At 46.3% G+C, this 24,719-nt stretch overlaps 1 protein-coding gene across 1 annotated transcript in view; it reads left to right on the top strand.

Annotated features, from left to right (window-relative positions):
* Positions 1 to 501: 501 nt before the first annotated feature.
* RAB31 (RAB31, member RAS oncogene family) overlaps positions 502 to 24,719 on the top strand; it is a 123,361-nt gene continuing 99,143 nt past the window's right edge. Inside the window, exons 1-2 of the mRNA XM_063923461.1 lie at positions 502 to 592; positions 795 to 949. Coding sequence (XP_063779531.1) covers positions 914 to 949 — 36 coding nt within the window. The 5' untranslated portion in view covers positions 502 to 592; positions 795 to 913. The remainder of the gene's footprint in view (positions 593 to 794; positions 950 to 24,719) is intronic.

The following is a 24,719-nucleotide window of genomic DNA, read 5'->3' as shown; positions in this document are numbered from 1 at the left end:
GTCAATTTGCATATTGGAGCGGATTGGCTGGTGCGTTTATCACCTTGCACTTATCACTGGTTTATCACTTCCTTATGCCTTCTCCAGGGTAATACATCTGCCCCAAAGTACCAGCCAATCAACACCTAACTGCCATGTTACAGGCAATGAAAAATGGCAATTAGGAGCAGATTGGTTCTTAGTTAATTTCCCTCCACTTTAATCACTCTCCAAAGCTTAGTACATCTGCCCCTAGTGTCCCCATCCAGAAGGGTACAGTGCGATCACTATCTGTTTTTCCCCTGATCATTCAGTACAACTAGCATACTATTTCAGAACAAGGACATATGAATATGAATAGTCAAAATACAACACTACGTCATAGTGTTCCTAACATGTTACAATCAAATAAAGGAAGGCTGGTCAGTGCAATGTTTTCCAGAGATAATATTGTAGTAGTGAATTCCTTCTCCACCCTTATCCTGGATTGCAGTCACTTTCCTCTCTGGCTTCTACTTAAAGTTGGAGAAAAAAAAAATGAAAGGTGCCTGAACAAGGGATAGTGTCTGGTACACTAGGCTGAGCTTTAGTCCTACAGCTCTTAGCACTTCAGGTATCCTCCCCACTCGCTGCATATCCCTAAAGTTTTTTGGTATAATGTGCAGCATTTTTAGGAGATTACGAAAGCAGCAAATGTGTAACTGTCTGCAGGCCATGTGACAGGGCTGCCCATAAATAGCCCAGACTGGTTTCCGTTTGTTTTGTAGGAATTAAAACCGCCTCTCTCTCTCTCTCTCTCTCTCTTTTTTGTTAAGTCAGGAAATTATTTGTATGCGATCCACATGAGCATGCAAGCACAGCCTGGGAGATGTCGGTGTGCTGAATTTCTTTCCTCCTGATGATGTGTTATAGGAAACAAAAGTCGTTGTGAAGGATGGCTATCCGAGAGCTGAAAGTTTGCCTTCTGGGGGTGAGTTCTGTTTAAGCTCTTTTTGATATAAGGATGCGGGTGAGAATCTACTAGACAAAGGGATAAGGCCGGTCATTTAAATGCTCACCTATTACATCACACTGTGTTCTAAACTCCAATTTGCCGGTAACAAACTGACCCAGTCCTTATTTTTATGCATTCTCCTGCCTCTTGTGATATATAAACGACAGGACTACAAATCCCAGAGTGGTGGAGGAAAAGGCATTTCATATTACACAAAAGAGACTACTGAGAAAGCATTTAATTCTTATATGATTTTTCTTTGCTTAGTTGTTCTCTTTTAACAATAATTATTCAGGTTTCATATATCATGTTACTATCATTATTCATAGGGTATTGTTGCTTTTTTTGTGTTCGTGACTGATTTATTTACTTAAGTACTTTGAACCTTAACAAGTATTAAACATTTGTTAAAAACAGTTAATCTCCAGGTGTTTATAGAATATTATTAACTGGTTAAATTTCTACCACTTGAAATATAAACCAGTTTCTTTTAAAAGTGAACTTGCCAAACCAGCCGTTACTCTCTGCTGTGTCTCTGGATGCTTTTTAGTCTTATGGTTTTAGTTCTCCATTGACGTGTATACCTCCTGTCAGCATCCAAGCCATTATCACATATTTAGCTGTGGTTAGTCCTGGAGTTTTGTTAAAGTATAACACCAGAGGGAATGAAGATCAGAAGATAGGATGATGAATTTTGATTCTGGTTTATGACATCTATAGAATGGACAATACAGGTGTCAGGCTAGGGGGAGATGTATCAAACCTTCTAAAAGAGAAAGAGTGGCGAAGCCCGCTACTTAGCAACAAGTCAATTTCTAAATGTCATTTTATAAAGAGGTGCTATATACATTGGGCGGCGTCTCCACTTTTTCTCTTTAGAAGGATTGATACATCTCCCCAAAGAGAGCTAAGTTCCATTGCGGTAGATCCTATGCAGAATGTGAACGGTGGGAAAATGCTGATCTCTAACATGATGCAGAAGTAATACTCATCTATCATCCCTGTGCCTCAGCGTATGTTTATATGTAATTTGGACACAAAATGGTCTCAGACAAGAAAAAAACAAAACGGATGCACATAAAAAATTTGCAAATTACCATTTTTCACCCATATGCAGAGTTCAAGATGCGTTCAGATCAGTAATGGAAGTATATGCGTCTGGTTTATGGCAGGTAGACCTCACAGCCACTTAATCCCTCTTGTTCCCATTTATTATATACTATTACGCATCAATTAAGCTACAAAATCTGTGTATTAGAGCAGGAACAATTCCCTCCAATTATTGTCAGAGGAGCATTCATAAACAGCCAATCAAAAATGTTCTGGTGCTTGTTGCCATTCTAATCCACTACATGTATCTACACCTAACTATCCAGTTAAACACATTTATGGTTGCCACATATTTCTAATACATGGGTGTATCTATAATGGGTACAGGGTGTGCGATGTACATGGGCCACTGGGTCTAAAGCAGTGGTGTGCGGTGAGCTGAGACAGAGCCTTTCCTGTCATACTTTAGTATACGCCAGAGTTTTCATTTTATAAACTATATGACAAATACAAGGAATATGTTATACATAGCTGCTTTTTATTATTATAATCATTTTATAGTTAAAATTCTAGAGCAAAAAGTTTATGACAGGTGAGGCGATGCCTCCCCTGCCTACCATTTACGCACATTCCTGATCAAAACTCATCAAATTTCCAGCAGTATATACTACTGTACCTGTTTATAATGCCCACATGAACCTTTGGGCTCACATAATGGGGATAATTCCAAGTTGATCGCAGCAGGACATTTTTTAGCAGTTGGGCAAAACCATGTGCACTGCAGGTGGGGCAGCTATAACATGTGCAGAGAGAGTTAGATTTGGGTGGGTTATTTTGTTTCTGTGCAGGGTAAATACTGGCTGCTTTATTTTTACACTGCAATTTAGATTGCAGATTGAACTCACCACACCCAAATCTAACTCTCTCTGCACATGTTATATCTGCCCCCCCTGCAGTGCACATGGTTTTGCCCAACTGCTAAAAAAATTCCTGCTGCGATCAACTCAGAATTAACCCCATTGTGTGTAAATCTGGCTCTGGTACTAGCCAGTGCCTCCTCAGCCATTTACCTCATTGCACGCCCCTGGTTTAAGGGGGACCACATTGCACACTCTGCACCCATTCAAAATACTTATCTCTCTGTTGGCGTGGCAGGTATCACCGGGAACATAGCGCAAGCAGCATGTTTCCAGAGATCTGCAGCACAGATATTACCTAAAACATGACAGGCGCCATTTTTCTGGAGATCTGCGCACTTTAGAAATCACTGGGAAAATGCCATTTGTGCCAGTGATTAGACTCCAGGCATTTGCCTGGAGGCTACTGCAGAAAAAGCCAACGAGAGATGGGGGGATTCTGCACACGGGCCTTCTACTCTCTTGATTCTCCACTGTTCTAATATTCACAAAATGTAATTAAATAGACTTTTTAGAACCTGCAAACTTCAGTGTGTTGCACTACCTGCAGAAATTGCTTTCTGAAAGACAAAATAGTTATTGGCCCCTGACTTACATACAGTTTTGCAGATAATCTGTTATATCACTTTCAGACCGCCTGAGGCGGGTCGCATACGGGAGCTTGACACGTGAGCTCCCAGGGTGCCACCCGCCTCAGGCATCGGGTTGGTGACGTCAGTGGTGATGCGGCGGGGGCAGCGCAGGGAGAACACATGATCTCCAAGCGCCGCCCGTCAACACAATGTGAACGGGAAACGGGTTGCATCGACCCAGCTCCCGTTCACACCGCACAGCGAGCCGGGTTGAACATGAGTCAACCCTGCTCGCTACCAGGGTTAAAATCCCCTGGCACCTTTCAGACCGCACATGAACACGGGTTTTGCGCGCTCATGTGCTAATAACCCCATGGTCAATGCTGGCGGTCTAAAAGGGGTATTAGTTGGTTCTGGTTAAAAAGGAATTAAGAAACCCAGGTCATTTCTGTCTGAATGGCAGCTCTTTTATTCTTGTGTGACCAGTGATTCTGCGCAGAGATGGATAGGGAGGCACAACAAGAGGAAATTTTGCAACATCACACGTAACTAATTTCCCGGCTGCCTAAGGAAAAGCAAAAAAAGAGCACAGTGCAGTCGGGATGAGCAGTTTGACTGCTAGGCAAGTTTCCTGTCTGGTTCACCTCCCCCTCTCCACTTTCTAACCCCGTCCTGCTTGTTTCAATCAGAGGGGGCAGGCAAATGATGCGCTTCCTGGAAATTCTTCCAGATAACATTTCCATCTGGGAAATATATAGTCTCTTAAATGCTGCACATTTTCAGAGACTACTGTACTTGTGTTAGGCACAGGCTAACACAGAAATATACAGGTATATGCACAGAAAACTAGAGTACATGAAGGTCCTGCCTGTGCAATGTGCATATACTATTTTTACCTGACTTTTTATGTTGTACACTGATCTAAGCATAAATGTACAGATTATGTACGGTGTATAATAATGTGAATACTACATGCTCAGTTTGGGACTGATATGTCACAACACTTTAAACAGACAAAGAAGAAGGCTATTGAGGGAAAATGATTCTAGTTTATTATACACTGTTGCAAAACAATGAAACAATAATACACTACAGTAGGCCTATTGCTATATGTACATGTACCGATTCGTTGCATAAACTGTGGGATTATTAGCCACTTGCAAGCAACATTTTGAAACTATTAGGTCCTTTTTCAAGTGTGTTGTATTATATATAAACACACACAAACACGGAAGGGCACTCACCAGTCTTGAAATACTTCAGAAAATATGTATTTATCCATAAAGTGTCATAGTGCAGCAAGTAGATATATATTGTACATAATATGTACTGGGGGTATATACATAGTCATACACACATATATATCATACTTGCCTACTCTCCCGGAATGGCCGGGAGGCTCCCGAAAATCGGGTGACCCTCCCGGCCCCCCGGAAGAGCAGGCAAGTCTCCCGATTTGCGGGGTCCCCCCTACCCGTCCGCCCACTTTTTAGTGTGTAAAGTGGGCGGTCCGGGCAGTCGATGACGCGATTCTTGCTGAATCGCGTCATCATAGCCACGCCCCCTGCAGTGTAATGCCGGTGATCGCGGCATTACAGAGTGGGGGCGTGGCTTAAAGGAGGTGTCACTGACCCCGTCCTTGCTCCGCCCCCATCCCGCCCTTGCTCCGCCCCTGTTCCGCCTCCGGCCACCCCCTCCTTTACAGCACAGCCTCCCCTGCCCGCCCGCTGAGCCGACCTGGCTGCTCTCTCCCGCAGAGAGCAGCCAGAATATCGGTAAGTATGATATATATATATATATATATATATATATATATATATATCATACAGAGGAACAGGGTGGCACTTAGGGCCTAATTCAGACATGATCGCAGCAGCAAACTTGTTAGCTAATGGGTAAAACCATGGGGGTAATTCAGACCTGGTCGCACGCAGGCTGTTTTTTTGCACTGCTACGACCAGGTAATCGCCGTCTACAGGGGAGGGGGCAATCGCTGTGCAGGGGTGCGAACGGCTGTGCCGAGAGCAGTGGCGGATCTTGCCACGGGCAAGCAGGACTTTTGCCCGGGGCGCCGCCTTCCGGAGGGCGCTGGCGCCATCCGGAGGGCGCCGCACCGTGGCAAGATCTGCCACTGCTGCCCGCTGTGTCCCTGTCCGCCTCCGCTGCCGTCCCGATCCCCGTCCGCCTCCTGAAGGGAACTAGACGCTATGCATCTAGTTTCCCTTCCTGGAGAGTAACTTTGCTGAGCGGTGCGCGATGACGTCATCGCGCACCGCACAGCAAAGGTCCTCTCTACGAAGGGAACTAGACTCATAGCGTCTAGTTTCCCTTTGTGGAGAGGACCTTTTGCTGTGCGGTGCGTGATGACGTCATCGCGCACCGCTCAGCATTCAAGCGGCGCTTTTAATGTACAGGGGGCGTAATTGACCACGCCCCCTGTATTAGGCCACGCCCCATTTCCTGCCCGGGGCGCAGAGCGCCCTTGAACCGGCCCTGGCCGAGAGCTGCACAAACAAAAGTTTGTGCAGTCTCTGCACAGTTCAGGACTTACTCAGCCACTGCGATGATCTGGGATGTTGCTGACGTCAGGAACCCTCCCTGGAAATGGCCGGGCACACCTGCGTTTTCCTGGACACTCCCTGAAAACGGTGAGTTGACACCCCTGGACGGCCTCCACCTGTCAATCTCCTTGCGTTCGCCGGTGCGAACGCTTTCTTCGTACAGTCGGTCGCTGCCCACACACATGCGCTGTTCAGACCCGATCGCACGGCTGCGAAAAATGCAGCGTGCGATCGGGTCTGAATGACGTCTCATGTGCACTGCAGGTGGGGCAGATGTAACATGTGCAGAGAGAGTTAGATTTGGGTGGGGTGTGTTCAAACTGAAATCTAAATTACAGTGCAAAGATAAAGCAGCCAGTATTTACCCTGCACAGAAACAATATAACCCACCCAAATCTAACTCTCTCTGCAAATGTTATATCTGCCCCACCTGCAGTGCACATGGTTTTGACCATAGGTGTGCGCACGGCAGTGACGTGCGGTGGGGTGAGGCAGAGCCTTTCCTGTCATACTTACGTTTAAACCAGAGTTTTGACTGAATAATACATATGAAAAAATAAGAATTTACTTACCGATAATTCTATTTCTCGGAGTCCGTAGTGGATGCTGGGGTTCCTGAAAGGACCATGGGGAATAGCGGCTCCGCAGGAGACAGGGCACAAAAAGTAAAGCTTTAGGATCAGGTGGTGTGCACTGGCTCCTCCCCCTATGACCCTCCTCCAAGCCTCAGTTAGGATACTGTGCCCGGACGAGCGTACACAATAAGGAAGGATTTATGAATCCCGGGTAAGACTCATACCAGCCACACCAATCACACTGTACAACCTGTGATCTGAACCCAGTTAACAGTATGATAACAGCGGAGCCTCTGAAAGATGGCTCACAACAATAATAACCCGATTTTTGTAACTATGTACAAGTATTGCAGATAATCCGCACTTGGGATGGGCGCCCAGCATCCACTACGGACTCCGAGAAATAGAATTATCGGTAAGTAAATTCTTATTTTCTCTATCGTCCTAGTGGATGCTGGGGTTCCTGAAAGGACCATGGGGATTATACCAAAGCTCCCAAACGGGCGGGAGAGTGCGGATGACTCTGCAGCACCGAATGAGAGAACTCCAGGTCCTCCTTAGCCAGGTTATCAAATTTGTAGGATTTTACAAACGTGTTTGCCCCTGACTAAATAGCCGCTCGGCAAAGTTGTAAAGCCGAGACCCCTCGGGCAGCCGCCCAAGATGAGCCCACCTTCCTTGTGGAATGGGCATTTACATAATTTGGCTGTGGCAGGCCTGCCACAGAATGTGCAAGCTGAATTGTATTACACATCCAACTAGCAAAAGTCTGCTTAGAAGCAAGAGCACCCAGTTTGTTGGGTGCATACAGGATAACAGCAAGTCAGTTTTCCTGACTCCAGCCGTCCTGGAACCTATATTTTCAGGGCCCTGACCACATCTAGCAACTTGGAGTCCTCCAAGTCCCTAGTAGGCGCAAGACACCACAATAAGCTGGTTCAGGTGAAACACTGACACCACCTTAGGGAGAGAACTGGGGACGAGTCCGCAGCTCTGCCCTGTCCGAATGGACAAACAGATATGGGCTTTTTTGAGAAAAAAACCACCAATTTGACACTTGCCTGGTCCAGGCCAGGTCCAAGAGCATGTTCACTTTTCATGTGAGATGCTTCAAATCCACAGATTTGACTGGTTTTAAACCAATGTGTTTTGAGGAATCCCAGAACTACGTTGAGATCCCACAGTGCCACTGGAGGCACAAAAGGGGGTTGTATATGCAATACTCCCTTGACAAACTTCTGGACTTCAGGAACTGAAGCCAATTCTTTCTGTAAGAAAAATCGACAGGGCCGAAATTTGAACCTTAATGGACCCCAATTTGAGGCCCATAGACACTCCTGTTTGCAGGAAATGCAGGAATCGACCGAGTTGAAATTTCTTCGTGGGGCCTTCCTGGCCTCACACCACGCAACATATTTTCGCCACATGTGGTGATAATGTTGTGCGGTCACCTCCTTTCTGGCTTTGACCAGGGTAGGAATGACCTCTTCCTGAATGCCTTTTCCCTTAGGATCCGGCGTTCCACCGCCATGCCGTCAAACGCAGCTGCGGTAAGTCTTGGAACAGACATGGTACTTGCTGAAACAAGTCCCTTCTTAGCGGCAGAGGCCATAAGTCCTCTGTGAGCATCTCTTGAAGTTCCGGGTACCAAGTCCTTCTTGGCCAATCCGGAGCCATGAGTATAGTTCTTACTCCTCTACGTCTTATAATTCTCAGTACCTTAGGTATGAAAAGCAGAGGATGGAACACATACACCGACTGGTACACCCACGGTGTTACCAGAACGTCCACAGCTATTGCCTGAGGGTCTCTTGACCTGGCGCAATACCTGTCCCGTTTTTTGTTCAGACGGGACGCCATCATGTCCACCTTTGGTAATTCCCAACGGTTTACAATCATGTGGAAAACTTCCTCATGAAGTTCCCACTCTGCCGGGTGGAGGTCGTGCCTACTGAGGAAGTCTGCTTCCCAGTTTCCATTCCCGGAATGAAACACTGCTGACAGTGCTATCACATGATTTTCCGCCCAGCGAAAAGTCCTTGCAGTTTTTGCCACTGCCCTCCTGCTTCTTGTGCCGCCCTGTCTATTTACGTGGGCGACTGCCGTGATGTTTTATCCCACTGGATCAATACCGGCTGACCTTGAAGCAGAGGTCTTGCTAAGCTTAGAGCATTATAAATTTACCCTTAGCTATATTTATGTGGAGAAAAGTCTCCAGACTTGATCACACTCCCTGGAAATTTTTTCCTTGTGTGACTGCTCCCCAGCCTCTCGGGCTGGCCTCCGTGGTCACCAACATCCAAAACTGAATGCCGAATCTGCGGCCCTCTAGAAGATGAGCACTCTGTAACCACCACAGGAGAGACACCCTTGTCCTTGGATATAGGGTTATCCGCTGATGCATCTGAAGATGCGATCCGGACCATTTGTCCAGCAGATCCCACTGAAAAGTTCTTGCATGAAATCTGCCGACTGGAATTGCTTCGAAGGAAGTCACCATTTTTTTACCATGGCCCTTGTGCAATGATGCACTGATTTTAGGAGGTTCCTGACTAGCTCGGATAACTCCCTGGCTTTCTCTTCCGGGAGAAACACCTTTTTCTGGACTGTGTCCAGAATCATCCCTAAGCACAGGAGACTTGTTGTCGGGATCATGCTACTCCGACCTCCAACTGTTCCCTGGACTTTGCCCTTATCAGGAGATCGTCCAAGTAAGGGATAATTAAGACGCCTTTTCTTCGAAGAAGAACCATCATTTCGGCCATTACCTTGGTAAAGACCCGGGGTGCCGTGGACAATCCAAACGGCAGCGTCTGAAACTGATAGTGACAGTTCTGTACCACGAACCTGAGGTACCCTTAGTGATAAGGGCAAATTTGGGACATGGAGGTAAGCATCCCTGATGTCTCGGGACACCATATAGTCCCCTTCTTCCCGGTTCGTTATCACTGCTCTGAGTGACTCCATCTTGATTTGAACCTTTGTAAGTGTTCAAATTTTTTTAGATTTAGAATAGGTCTCACCTAGCCTTCTGGCTTCAGTACCACAATATAGTGTGGAATAATACCCCTTTTCTTGTTGTAGGAGGGGTAATTTAATTATCACCTGCTGGGAATACAGCTCGTGAATTGTTTCCCATACTGCCTCCTTGTCGGAGGGAGACCTTGGTAAAGCAGACTTCAGGAGCCTGCGCAGGGGAAACGTCTCGACATTCCAATCTGTACCCCTGGGATACTACTTGTAGGATCCAGGGGTCCTGTACGGTCTCAGCGTCATGCTGAGAGCTTGTCAGAAGCGGTGGAACGCTTCTGTTCCTGGGAATGGGCTGCCTGCTGCAGTCTTCTTCCCTTTCCTCTATCCCTGGGCAGATATGACTCTTATAGGGACGAAAGGACTGAAGCTGAAAAGACGGTGTCTTTTTCTGCAGAGATGTGACTTAGGGTAAAAAACGGTGGATTTTCCAGCAGTTGCCGTGGCCACCAGGTCCGATGGACCGACCCCAAATAACTCCTCTTCCTTTATACGGCAATACACCTTTGTGCCGTTTGGAATCTGCATCACCTGACCACTGTCGTGTCCATAAACATCTTCTGGCAGATATGGACATCGCACTTACTCTTGATGCCAGAGTGCAAATATCCCTCTGTGCATCTCGCATATATAGAAATGCATCCTTTAAATGCTCTATAGTCAATAAAATACTGTCCCTGTCAAGGGTATCAATATTTTTAGTCAGGGAATCCGACCAAGCCACCCCAGCTCTGCACATCCAGGCTGAGGCGATCGCTGGTCGCAGTATAACACCAGTATGTGTGTATATACTTTTTATGATATTTTCCAGCCTCCTGTCAGCTGGCTCCTTGAGGACGGCCCTATCTATAGACGGTACCGCCACTTGTTCTGATAAGCGTGTGAGCGCCTTATCCACCCTAAGGGGTGTTTCCCAACGCGCCCTAACTTCTGGCGGGAAAGGGTATACCGCCCATATTTTCTATCGGGGGGAACCCACGCATCATCACACACTTCATTTAATTTATCTGATTCAGGAAAAACTACGGTAGTTTTTCCACATCCCACATAATACCCTCTTTTGTGGTACTTGTAGTATCAGAAATATGTAACACCTCCTTCATTGCCCTTAACGTGTGGCCCTAATAAGGAATACGTTTGTTTATTCACCGTCGACACTGGATTCAGTGTCCCTGTCTGTGTCTGTGTCGACCGACTAAAGTAAACGGGCGTTTTAAAACCCCTGACGGTGTTTTTGAGACGTCTGGACCGGTACTAATTGTTTGTCGGCCGTCTCATGTCGTCAACCGACCTTGCCGCGTGTTGACATTATCACGTAATTCCCTAAGTAAGCCATCCATTCCGGTGTCGACTCCCTAGAGAGTGACATCACCATTACAGGCAATTGCTCCGCCTCCTCACCAACATCGTCCTCATACATGTCGACACACACGTACCGACACACAGCACACACACAGGGAATGCTCTGATAGAGGACAGGACCTACTAGCCCTTTGGAGAGACAGAGGGAGAGTTTGCCAGCACACACCAAAAACGCTATAATTATATAGGGACAACCTTATATAAGTGTTTTCCCTTATAGCATCTTTTTTATATATTTCTAACGCCAAATTAGTGCCCCCCCTCTCTGTTTTAACCCTGTTTCTGTAGTGCAGTGCAGGGGAGAGCCTGGGAGCCTTCCCTCCAGCCTTTCTGTGAGGGAAAATGGCGCTGTGTGCTGAGGAGATAGGCCCCGCCCCTTTTTCGGCGGCCTCGTCTCCCGCTCTTAACGGATTCTGGCAGGGGTTAAATATCTCCATATAGCCCCCGGAGGCTATATGTGAGGTATTTTTAGCCAAAAATAGGTTTTCATTGCCTCCCAGGGCGCCCCCCTTCCAGCGCCCTGCACCCTCAGTGACTGCCGTGTGAAGTGTGCTGAGAGGAAATGGCGCACAGCTGCAGTGCTGTGCGCTACCTTAAGAAGACTGAGGAGTCTTCATGCCGCCGATTCTGGACCTTCTTCTTGTTTCAGCATCTGCAAGGGGGCCGGCGGCGAGGCTCCGGTGACCATCCAGGCTGTACCTGTGATCGTCCCTCTGGAGCTAATGTCCAGTAGCCAAAGAAGCCAATCCATCCTGCACGCAGGTGAGTTCACTTCTTCTCCCCTAAGTCCCTCGTTGCAGTGATCCTGTTGCCAGCAGGACTCACTGTAAAATAAAAAACCTAAGCTAAACTTTTCTAAGCAGCTCTTTAGGAGAGCCACCTAGATTGCACCCTTCTCGGCCGGGCACAAAAATCTAACTGAGGCTTGGAGGAGGGTCATAGGGGGAGGAGCCAGTGCACACCACCTGATCCTAAAGCTTTACTTTTTGTGCCCTGTCTCCTGCGGAGCCGCTATTCCCCATGGTCCTTTCAGGAACCCCAGCATCCACTAGGACGATAGAGAAATACTGATCATTTGTTTGAAATATCTTCTTTGCATTATTCTAATAATTTTTATAGCCCAAACTCTGGAGGAAAAAGTCTATGGCAGGTGAGGCAGTGCCTCACCTGTGTATCCTTTCCACACATCCCTAATCAAAACTCACCAGATTTCCAGGAGTTTATAATGCGCACCTGTGTATAATGCCCAGATGTACTCTTTGGCTCATATATTGCATGTAAATCTGGCTCTAGGTTTAGCCAGTGCCTCCTGAGCCATTTAGCTCATCCCTGGCGCACGGGGGGTGCCTGGTGCGCACAGGCACCCCCTAATGTCCGGCACCCCCGCCTTCTGCTGCCGCCTCCACCAATTCCAGTCTCTGACGCTGAAGGGAGGAGAGCGCAGCGCAGGTCTCTCCTGACCCTCACTGTGTCCCCGTCTCTGGCAGTTATTTAAAATGTCTCTTGGCTGTCAGCCAAGTAGAGCTCACGGACCGGCTCTTGATTGGCTGCCGGCCCGTGAGCTTTAATTAGCTGACAGCCAGGGACACAGTGAGTGAGGTGAGGCACAGGAGAGACGCACGCTGCGCTCTCCTCCCCTCAGCGTCAGAGATGGGAATTGGCGGCAGCAGAGGAGGGTGAGCCCCCCTGGGTGCATTTGTGTATCTGGTAGCATGGGGGGCATATATGTATCTGGCAGCACTGGGGGCATATGTATCTGGCACCACTGGGGGCATTTATGTATCTGGCACTACTGGGGGCATTTGTCTGGCGCTGCAGGGGGCATTTGTGCATCTGGCAGCGCAGGGGGCATTTGTGCATCTGGCACTGCTGGGGGCATATATGTATCTGGCACTGCTGGGAGCATATGTGTATCTGGCACCACTGGGGGCATATGTGTATCTGGCACTGCCGGGGGCATATGTGTATCTGGCACTGATGGGGGCATATATGTATATGGCACCGGGGGGCATATATGTATATGGCACCGGGGGGGCATATATGTATCTGGCATAGCTGGGAGCATATATGTATCTGGCATCGCTGGGAGCATATATGTATCTGGCACCGCTGGGGGCATATATGTATCTTGCACTGCTGGGGGCATAATGGGTATCTGGCACTGCTGGGGGCATGTGTGTATCTGGCACTATGAGGGCATATGTTTATCTGGCACCACTGGGGGCATATGTGTATATGGCACCACTGGGGGCACTGAGTAAGGGGCAACACTGGGGGCATATGTGTATCTGGCATTACTGGGGGCATATGTGTAAGGGGCACTAGACACAGAATGAAGGCTAATAGACACAGAGTGCAGGGGGCAGGCTGAGAGGCAGTGCAGAGTGGGAGGCTGAGAGGCACAGAGTGAAGGGGGGAGACTGAGAGACACAAAGTGTGGCGGATTGGAAGAGATACGTGACAGTGAGACGCAGGCGGGAGATGAATGTGGATGAGAGACAATGCTGGGAGGGGATGATTGTGGGGTGAAAGACAACGCAGGGAGGGGAGGAAATGGTGTGGCTTGGAGATGAGGGTGTGGCTGAGAGACTCAGAGAGGAGATGATGGTGTGGCTTAGAGACACAGGGGGTAGGAGGTGACATGAGTCTGGTTGAACCTCTGTGACATTATGATGATCTTGGTTGTATTCCTACACAAAAAAGCATCTTCTGGAACATGTAATTTCCTACATGAATAATGATTAATGATAGACGATGCGGTCTGCCCAGGGAGGACATTTCTTCAGAGGTTCCCCGTTGTGAGAAACCACCATATACTGTAAGTAACGTGCATATGGAATGGAAAGGAATGCTCCCAGAGTGATGAGAAACAGGTGGTGTGTCATGTTGACACGCTCACATTTGTAGTGGCCACGCCCCTTATGGTATGTGATTTATATTGCTTTGAGTGCCAATAGGCGGTGCTAGACACACCCAATAGGTGGTGCTAAACACACCCCTCCAACGATGCACCCCCTAATAAATGTTCTGCACATGCCTATGGTTTTGCCCATTAGCTAACACATTTGCTGCTGCGATCAGGTCTGTATTAGGCCCTTAGACTGAATAGCAGAGAGAAATCAGCACAGGCGGCTGTAGTATCTGATCAACGTTTCAGAGTGGAGACTCTTTTATCAAGACAAGCTAGTACATGACAATACACACATATAAATACTTACAGTAAGTGCAAAAACCTCGTGCTGACAGGGACCCGTTGTCACTCACAGGGTGGCCCGATGATGTCATAGGCATCAGCCAACGCCGGCGGCCTGCATCTCCAGGGGGGCGCGATGGGGGAGTAAACCATAACCATAGTGACAATACACTGTAAACAAACTAAAACATGCAGATATGAGCCGAGATGTCTGAATGTAAACAAATACATTAGGTAGAGTACATCGTATCAGCACTGTCCAGGATGGCAGCGATTGAATGCATGCACCTCCGGTGTCTGTGCACTGTAAGGCTCAACAGTATGAATAAATTACCTAGAGGGAGAAAAGCACAAGGGGCATAGAATATGCAAATATACAGTAATAGTTCCTACAGGAATAAGAAACAAGAAAAGGGGTCATTCCGAGTTGATCACACGTAGCAACTTTTTGCTGCTCGTGCGATCAACTAGACGCCGCCTATGGGGGAGTGTATTTTAGCATTGCAGGGCTGCGATCGCTTGTGTAGCCCTGCTATGCTAGAAAAGTTTTGTGCAGAAGTAGACTAGCCCTGCAGTTACTTACCCTGTGCGATAGATCCAGTGATGAAGGTCCCGGATTTGACGTCAGACATCCGCCCTCCAAACGCCTGGACACGTCTGCGTTCGGATCTCCACGCCAGGAAAACGGTGATCGCTCTCAATCTTCTTGCGATCACGCTAGCGATCAATTTCTTCTTTATTCTGCCCGCTGCGCATGCGCAGTTCTGACCCGTTCACACCGCAGCGATAAACCACTGCGTGCAAACGGGTCGGAATGACACCACAAAGTCCATAATCTGTGGAGAATTTTTTTACAAAAAGCAAGAAGATAACATTTCGTTAAGCCCAAATGGTTAAACCATTTACAGGGTGTTTATCCATCATGATTCTTGTTGCAGTATGTCATGTCCTCAATTCCCACCTCTGATGTTGGGTGGTAAAGAGTCTATCATTATGTAACGAATAGATCCCAGACTGTGGTGGTGTACCCGAAAATTACGTGCTACTGGTTGGTCTGATCCACGACCTTCTATAGCTGCCTGAATGTTGGAACAGTGTAGGGCTGTTATTTTTCTTAAATTGGCGGGTGGTTTCGCCCACATAGAGCCCGCATTGATGTAATAAGTCACATAGCGACTTGTACAGGTGAGGAAGCATTTGATTCTGTATTTCTTCCCTGATCTAGGGTGACTAAAGAATTCCCCAGTTTCCAAACTACTACAGGTATTACATCCAAGGCATTTGTAATTGCCGGCCTTCCGTGAAAGGAAGTGTATGGGCTTGGGTTGTTTCATGTTGAAATATCATTGTGTACTACAGTGACTTTGATATTGCGTCCTCATCTGTATGAAGGTTGGATGGTACAGTCCTTAAAGTTGTAGAGGGATTTGTCTTGAAAGACTATGAGCCAGAGTTGTTTGGCCGTTTTCATCACGTCCCGGCTGGTAGTAGAATATTCTTGTGGCCACACGATGGGATGTGTGTTGGTGGCCCTGTTGCTGTTTGAAGTAGTTCCATGCGGTTTTGTGGCAAGACTCTAGATTTAGCCTTTTTAAGCAACTCCAGTTAGTAACTTCTTGAAAGGAATTTTAGTACCATATTATCAATCTGATGGCATCCTGATGGTCACTGCATATATGATAAATTCTCATAAATTGAGAATAGGGAGGACCCCATTTCAGTGCAGGAGGGTGATGGCTGCCTGCGTGGAGAGCAGTGTTCCTGTCCATTTCCTTAAAATATACTGAAGTTTGTAGGATATGACTTTGATCTTGTTGTATAGCAACAGCCAGGTAATGAATTTCCTCATGGGTGGCAGTATAGGTAAACTTGATGGAGGGAACCATTAATTTAATCTTCTACATTGTTTGTGTGAAATTTTCCTCTGTGCCCGTCCATAGGATGAAGATGTAATTGATGTAGTGAAAAAAGCTTTGATGTATATCGATGTGTTAGGGTCAGTAAATAATAAATCTTTTTCTACCTCGTACATAAAAATGTTAGCAAAGCTTGGTGCTGCGCATGATCCCATGGCACATCCCGAGCTTTGCTGGTAGATCTTGCCATAAATAAGGAAGTAATTGCAAGACAGAGTGAGTTCCAGCAGCTGAATTAAAAAATTGATGTCTTAGTTTATATTGCTGATTACAAAACGTCTGGGTGCTTTAATGCCCCGATGGTGTGGGATGTTCGTGTACAAACTCATGACGTCTGTCGTGCACATAAGGCATTTGTCCAGTAACAGTGATACTGCTTGTCATTTTATTAGAAAGGCAGTACTGTCCTTGAGAAAGGTAACTTGTTGCTGGACAATGGGTTGGAGATAGAAATCCAGATATTTAGAGAGGATGTAATATAATGAGTCACATGCTGCAATGATCGGCTGTCTGTGGGGCTACAATGGATTTTTGTGCAGCTTAAGGATGGTATATAGAACAGGTATAATGAGCCAATCTTGTGTCAGTCTATTTTGGACGTAATGATGTTGGAGACTGCTTGTGTTAATATGTCTTCAATTTATTATGTATACGCAACTGTTGGGTCATCGGGGAGAAGCTGGTAAATTTGAGGGTCAGATAACTGTCCATAGATTTCACTTTTGTACACCATTAAGTCTTGAATTTTGATGCCCCTGTATTTATCAGTGGGGTTGATCACAATATCTTGGTAGCTGCCCAAATTCTTAAGTGCCTGCATTTCGGCTTCGGTGAGATTACAATCATATATACCATACCATTATATTTAGTAGTGTGTTGTCCTGTACAATCATACAGCATGCTCATATGATTAGTGAAACATTTTATAGACGTGTTTGAAGAGATGGGGTCCAAAGTGGATGATTTATGAATAGGAAGAGGAAGCCTCTTGAGACTTTGAGAGAGGCAGGGAAACGAGGTACAACTCATAATTACAAGCTCCACACCTATGCTGAAAAAGGACACTCTGCTGTAATCACTCTACCACCATTGGGATTTTAAAGTACAGTAAGACTCCTAGGGCAAAAGGAAAGATGCGGTAAAATCCATGTTTTCAGGGATTTTACTGCATTTTTAAATGTACTAACCCCCGTCTGTTCGCTTATCGATGCGGAGGATATCGCCATCTTTTTGTGGCGATACCCTATAGAAGCCTGTGGGCTTCTTACCGCATCCCACCGCCGCTCACGACGACCCCGCTCACCTCCGTCCTGTAAGCCTCCTGGTGCGGCCCCCCACCTTCTCCTCCCCCGCAGTACAGCCATTTGTCTTTCCGTCTACAGGGGGAAGAGGAGGAGTGCAGGGACTCCCTGCACACATCACCTCCTGGGTCTGGAAGATGACGAAGACCACCGGAAACCCCTGCACACCACACCACCAACATCGCAGGGGGCCTCTGGCATTGCATTGCGATACTAATCTCATAGGTTAGTACATATGTGAATAGCATCGCTGCGATGACCGGAGATGGGCGGCGATGGATTTCCTACATGACATGTTCTTAACAGAGAAAGAGGAGGATTGCTATATTGACTCTAAAGGCGATTAATACAGCTGAAAAATGTGCTTACTGATCTCTATGTGCTAATAACCCAAAAAGAATTGGAGCATATCCCTTTAATTGGAGTGAAAAGATGAATCATTATTTTGCAGGGAGATAAGTGAAAGTGAAAATGTCCCCACAGGAGTGGATGTATATCAATTGAGTTGCTAGGAACCTGCATGTGATTGTGTTATACAAATAACAGCTACAGAGGGCAGCATTATATATGTGGAGCAAGATTCAATTGAATTTTATTGCTGTGATATTACAGATATTAGTATTAATTATGTGGGCTATGTAAAAACATAGCCATCTACATATGGCAAACTTATCTAATTTATTCTGTAGCAGGACAACGACCCCAAACATACAGCCAATGTCATTAAGAACTATCTTCAGCATAAAGAAGAACAAGGAGTCCTGGAAGTGATGCTATGTCTCCTACAGAGCCCTGATCTCAACATCATCGAGTCTGAGATTACATGAAGAGACTGAAGGATTTGCGCAAACCTACATCCACAGAAGATCTGTGGTTAGTTCTCTAAGATGTTTAGAACAACCTCCCTGCCGAGTTCCTTCAAAAACTGTGCAAGTGTACCTAGAAGAATTGATGCTGTTTTGAAGGCAAAGGATGTGTGACAGTAGACGCAGTACAGCATTAGCAGCTCATGGGCTAAAGGGTCTGCAACAGTGAAGGTAAAGGGTCTGCGACAGTAGACACAGTACAGCATAAGTATCTCATGGGGTAAAGGGTCTGCAACAGTGAAGGCAAAGAGTCTGCAACAGTAGATGCAGTACAGCATCAGCAGCTCATGGGGTAAAGTACCGATGTTCGGTACCATGCACATGTGCAGTACAGGTCTGCTACAGTGGACGCAGTACAGCATCAGACTGTCAGTGATTGACAGTCTGATGTTGTTTTGGGGAGAAGACGGCATTTGCTACTCAAAATGGAGGTGTGTCACTGCCATTGTAGGGGAGGGATGAGGCCAAGATCTCTGTCAGAGGACAAAGATGTCCAGGCTTCTTGGTAAGTCCTGCGGCGGCGTGCTTGTGCAACACCTTGGGTCACACAGCTGGTCAGTGGCATCGGAGATTATCCAATACTGCATACTGGAATGCAGGTTGGATCAGTAGTGCAGCAAGAGGTGTAACGCCCCCTGCAGCATTACCATATTAGTGCTATCGCTGCTGCTTCCATGTAAGCAGCAGCGATAGCTAAACCGTCCACATCTGAATTTTCTTTGCACAGCAACCCACTTTGCACAGGGATAAGCCCCTTTCACAGATCCAACCTGCTCCATGGTACGAACATTGCACCACAGACATCCCAGCACAAAGAACCCAGAACCCTTAATATGCAGAACTGTAGATCCTGTAGCACATCTATAATGGGTGCATGGTGTGTGATACACACAGGCTCCCAGGTCAAGGTGGGCCCAAACTGACCATGCTTTGCCCATTAAATATACTTACTGTTGTGGCCAGTGACATGATTAGTTAAAAAATAAATAAATAAATCACCAGGGAAATGGTGCAAGTGCGACGTACAGTGATTCTGCCATAGAACCAAAGTTTTCAACATATGCTTTGTAAAGTGCACACGGTCCCCTGTAGGCTGGGACCCCTAGTCCTACAGATGGATCTTCTCGTAATGTGCAAGTACACACTAATAATTAGGACGACTATGAAATTAAGCGTATGGATTTGGACAAACTATAGAGATGTGAGATAGATTAGATAGATTGACTCCGTTGAGCTTTACAGTTGTAAGCAATAATAAAAAAAAAACCAAAGGTTGTACTGTGACTATATTTGCCATATAAAGTTCATTAACTGTAGGATGCAGTTCTATGGATAGGTTTACCTCATTTGTAACCTCCATTCCCTTCCATGACCTAGAAACGTGCGTGCTATTTTGTTTTTGTTTATGAAGAATTCTTGGCTCTTGGATGTGTTTCAGTCTTCAGTCATTGAAGAACAAAATAATTTAGCAGACAAAGCTCTTTGCGAGTTTGGGCAGTTAGCCAGTAGTTTCAACATATAAGGGCTGAAAGGTAAACATGTCTGTGGGACATATTTTCTTACTGCATACAAGATTTTTTCCTTTGTCCTTAGAGGTTATGTTTTATTAAAAATGCTAAGATACTGATTTTCACCAATATGAACTTAATTTTCATATTCAATATCAGGCCCTGTGCTTTTTTTTTCACCACTAGTAACTAGAAATCTGCGCTGACCTCTGTTTTTTGGTTTTGGTTCTAATTAATTATTGTGTTTTGGTTTTGCCAAAACCACCCTAAAGTGCTTTAGGTTTGGATCTGGATTTAATTATTTTTTAATTGATAAAAACAGCTAAAATCATGTAATTTTGGCCTGTTTTTGTTCCTACAGTATTATTAATCTCAATAACATTAATACCAGTCAGTGCCGTAACTAGGCATTTTAGCGCTGTGTGCAAGAATCGACATTGGTGGCCCCCCCCCCATGCAAGATAGGGGCAGTGCGCGGCGTAGGCGCACGCAAAATTCATAGGGGCGTGGCTTCATGGGGTAGGGGCGTGGCCACAATATAATACCAATACATAATAATACATTATATACTACGGCATAATACATTACGGCAGACCGCATCCCCTTTTTACACATTACGGCAGACAGCGTCCCCTTTTTACACATTACGGCAGACAGCGTCCCACTTTTTACACATTACGGCAGACAGCGTCCCTCTTTTTACACATTACGGCAGACAGCGTTTCTCTTTTTACACATTACGGCAGCCAGTCCCCCTTTTTACACATTACGGCAGACAGCGTCCCAGTTTTTACACATTACGGCAGCCAGTCCCCCTTTTTACACATTACTGCAGCTAGTCCCCCTTTTTACACATTACGGCAGGCAGTCCCTTTTTACACATTACGGCAGGCAGCGTCCCCCTTTTTACACACACAGCCTGTCAACACCCCCCCCACACACACACACGCAGTTCCCCTTCCAGTCCTTATACACACACAGCCTGCCCCCACTAGCCCCTATATACACACACACAACCTGTCACATCCCCCCCACAGTCTTTATATACACACATACTGTCTGTCCCCTCCAGTCACCGCACACTTTACCTCCAGGGTGAATGGCAGCAGGAATTGTCAAAATATGAGAGCACACCGAGCAGGTAGAGCTGCACACAATCTGGGGGCGTGGCCTAATAGCGGATCTCCGTGACTACGCCCCCTTTTTTTAAAACCATTTCCGACCCATAGAGCAGGCACCTCCAGCTGACCTGGCTGCCTGGGAGAGGAGATCCGGTAACGCAGGCAAGCACCTGCAATGCCCAGCACTGCAGCACATAAGTTTAGGTCAGGTGCTCCTCTCAAGCTGGGACGGCGTGGGGGCGTCACCAACAGGTGTTGCTGGGCGGAGTCTCCGCCTTGCTGTCTCGGGGACTTCAGCAGCAGGCAATTGTGAGGGGCGTTGCTGTGGCTCCAGAGTTCACTTCCCCCCTCCTCACATCCCCTCACTCCGGCGGCAGCAGCCACAGCACACATCACGGGCGGCTTGTAGTGAGTCAGTCTGACTCATTACAATGCCGCACTCTTGAATGGGGATGCCGGTAGTTGCGCCCTCAGGGCGACTGCGGTGCCTGGCACACACATGGTTACGGCCCTGATACCAGTCATTTCCAGTAAATTTTGACTACCGCAAAACTCACTAATATTGGCCAAAGGCTGTCTGGCTAAACTAATCAACAGCAGCAGCACAAACACACGGCAGTTTAAAAGAACATACTATAGCACATCTAGGAAACATTGCAACAGAGCAATGATAGACAGAATGGCAATTTAATAAACTATACAGCCCCATAGAAAGAATGTTTTCATTAAACAAGAACTAGATCAGAAGCCCGAAGGCAGAACAGGTAAATGGAGGTGGGGTATGTAGTGGAAGGCAGGCAAAGGACTGATTGATCAATCAATTGATTAAGTTGATTAAATTTGATATGTGGCCTTGCAAGAGTCAAAAGACTGTTTTGCAGCAACTGAGAAGAAAAAAGGCCTTAAGAAAATACAATGTTAAGGGTACTTTTAGGGAATCCTGGACAGGGGAGGAGTCAGCCTTTGAAAATAGGATGCAGTTGGACTTCCTCTGATCATGAATGAGATTGATGATGAAGGTGTTGGCAGTGGAGATTGCATGTGCTGCGATCTAGCTGAGAACTGGGAGCTAGCTGATGCTGGGCTGTTTGGTACTATTTTACCAGATAATTCAGATTTTCCCAAATACTGTGAATGAACTCGCTGCAAATGACATAACAGGGAGGAGGTTCCTAGATGTCTAAGAAGTCTCCTTACTTTGGCTTCACAAAATGGTACAGATGCCTTGACAAATGTCAGGATTTGGGTAAAAATAATTCCACACATAAGAGGTGGTTTCTTTGGTCTCATGCATAGGCATGACAATGGCCTTCTTTTAATCATGGTCATGAAATGCTTCCACTGGTAGGTGACTTACTTTGACACAAACAACATCCTCATCATCAATCAACCTTATTAGTGTCAGATACACAAATAATCCCCGCATCCTGTTGCACAGTAGCATTCTCAATTACTATGTCACCATTTTTACAAGTGCTGCTCATCCCCACATTTGCAGAGGGTGCAGAAATGGTGGAAGTAGGCTTCTCTATGAGTACAGTGTCAGAAATGTCAGACTCACACATAGTACACTCTTCAGGGATTTGTGAGGTTCAGGGGCGGATTGGGAACAAAAAAGGGCCCTGGAAAAATTTGTACTAGTGGCCCCACATGGGCAGCACCAGAGGTGTAAGGTCTAGCCATGGCAGCAGCACCCTCCCCCAAGACTTTCTAGATAGTGGGCATGTCTAGCATCAAGGGGGAAGTTAAAAAGAAATAAAATTTAATATTTTGAGCACATTATATGATACACCTTTAGAATTTAGGAAACTATATAATTCTTTAGAAAGATATATTGTCTTGCTTATTACACCAACCGTATCCCAATCATTATTCACTCACTCAATCTTATTTGTCAGCCAAACAGGCAGGCAGAGCATACACTAGATCAGTGATGGCTACTAGATCATCTGCAATCACAGGCTAAGTGGCAAAGTAATTTTCGTATATGCAAATTATTTTGCATCTTATTCATTATGTCTATAAATAGCACCACATGTCCTCAAACAAAATAGGCCCCACGGGTGCGTCGGCCCACCGGGGATCTTCTCTGTGGACTCTATGGCCAATCCACCTCTGGTGAGGTTTGTGCACACACAGTTTGCTCTTGAGCCTTATTGATTTTTTCTCTGCACTGATTTGCCTGTTTTATGGGTGACATTTCTTCTAGACTCGAGAGCTAGAAGGTGTATCATCAACATGTGAGGTTACAGAAAAAGATGCCTGATTATGTTTGGCCCCCGACTTCCGCAATAGGCATGAAACAGCAGTAGCACTAGCAGGACCACCATTCGCAAAGAAAGGCCATGGCCTGAGCCTTTCCTTGCCACTGCATGTGGTGTATGGTATGTTAGTAATTTTACATTTTTCGGCAGTAAATGTTTCTGTTATTATTAGAGAGGATGTTTTCTTTAACATTGTGAAATATTGTTTAGATTTCAGGTGCCCTTTTTTAAACCTTCTTTCTGCAGCGGGGTACACTGGTATTCCACAGGGAATAACATCAGGGGTGTAGAGTTGGATCTTAATCTGAGGCACCAACAGGCTAAAGCTTTGACTGTTCCCAGGGTGCACTGCACCGCCTCCTCTATAACCCCGCCTCCAAGCACTGTAGCTCAGTTTGTAAGTTGGTGCCTGCAGTGCAGGCAGCTAACAGATGGGGCTGCGCTAGGCTTTTTAAGAAGAAGCATGCTGACATTCTGTGCGGCGGCTCCATCACCTCCCCCAGCGGCGCTGCATACTCCCGTGCCCTGATTGCCGGGTACTTACAGCAGAGTACAGGCACACATCACCGCTGCTGCTCTCCTGGATCGTGTGGCCGCACTTCAGGGAGGAGGAAAGAGGGCCCCCCAGGTGGGACCTGCCGAAATTGCGATCCGGTCGCGGTCCAAGGAGACGGGCCGCGCTGCTGGCATGGACACTGTGGCCGTGCAGGGTCCCCACTATATCCACCAGGACAGGGAGCACAGGTCGGATTTACTAAAATCCTTTTTTTATAGACTCTATAGTACCCGGTGGTGAAGTCCAGCAGAGGAGATAAGGTGCTGACCTGTAGCCCCTCCCCCAGCTCCAGGCGCCATCTACAGCAGGTGTTTCCGCCCTGGAGCTACATCTCTCTCTCTCCCTCACTCCCTGTCAGCGTTTGGGCGCCATTTCAGCTGCGCTGATCCTGGGACTGCTGGGCACTGTCTCCTCTGTAAAACCGCCTGCATTATCAGCGCTGTGCCAATACTTAAGTATTCTACATGTCGTTTAGACAGCATTAGTTAAGAACAAGTGCACTGCTATATGAATATTTAGTACAAGTATTCTGTGATATACATCCAGTGTTTACTGTGCATTGTTATATCTGTATGCATACATTTCTATTTCTATATGTAGTATTACTAGTCCAGTGCAGTTTTATTGTTTATATGTAATAATATCTGCATTGTACCTGTGACTGTGTACCTATAGCTGTTGTGTGGATTATATTCTGTGTATAAAACATATTGCTATCACTATATTCTGTAGCCCTGGGGGTCTAAGTGCGTCAGGGTCTCATATACCATATAGTGTTCCACAGGATATACTGTTTTGTATTTTTCACTGCGTGTTTCAGTCACCTCATACCACTTAAATCCTCTGTTTGTGCTCTGCAATTGCGGTCACATAACTTAGGGGTTTTTTGTCAGGTATTGTGTTTGAATGGCTATATTGTACTGATACGCCCTAAGGCTACATTCCCAATAATGT

Source organism: Pseudophryne corroboree, chromosome 5 (genome assembly GCF_028390025.1).
Source record: "Pseudophryne corroboree isolate aPseCor3 chromosome 5, aPseCor3.hap2, whole genome shotgun sequence".
Lineage (NCBI taxonomy): Eukaryota > Metazoa > Chordata > Amphibia > Anura > Myobatrachidae > Pseudophryne > Pseudophryne corroboree.
The sequence above is the reverse complement of the archived record's forward strand: the minus strand, read 5'-3'. Positions and strand labels throughout refer to the sequence as shown.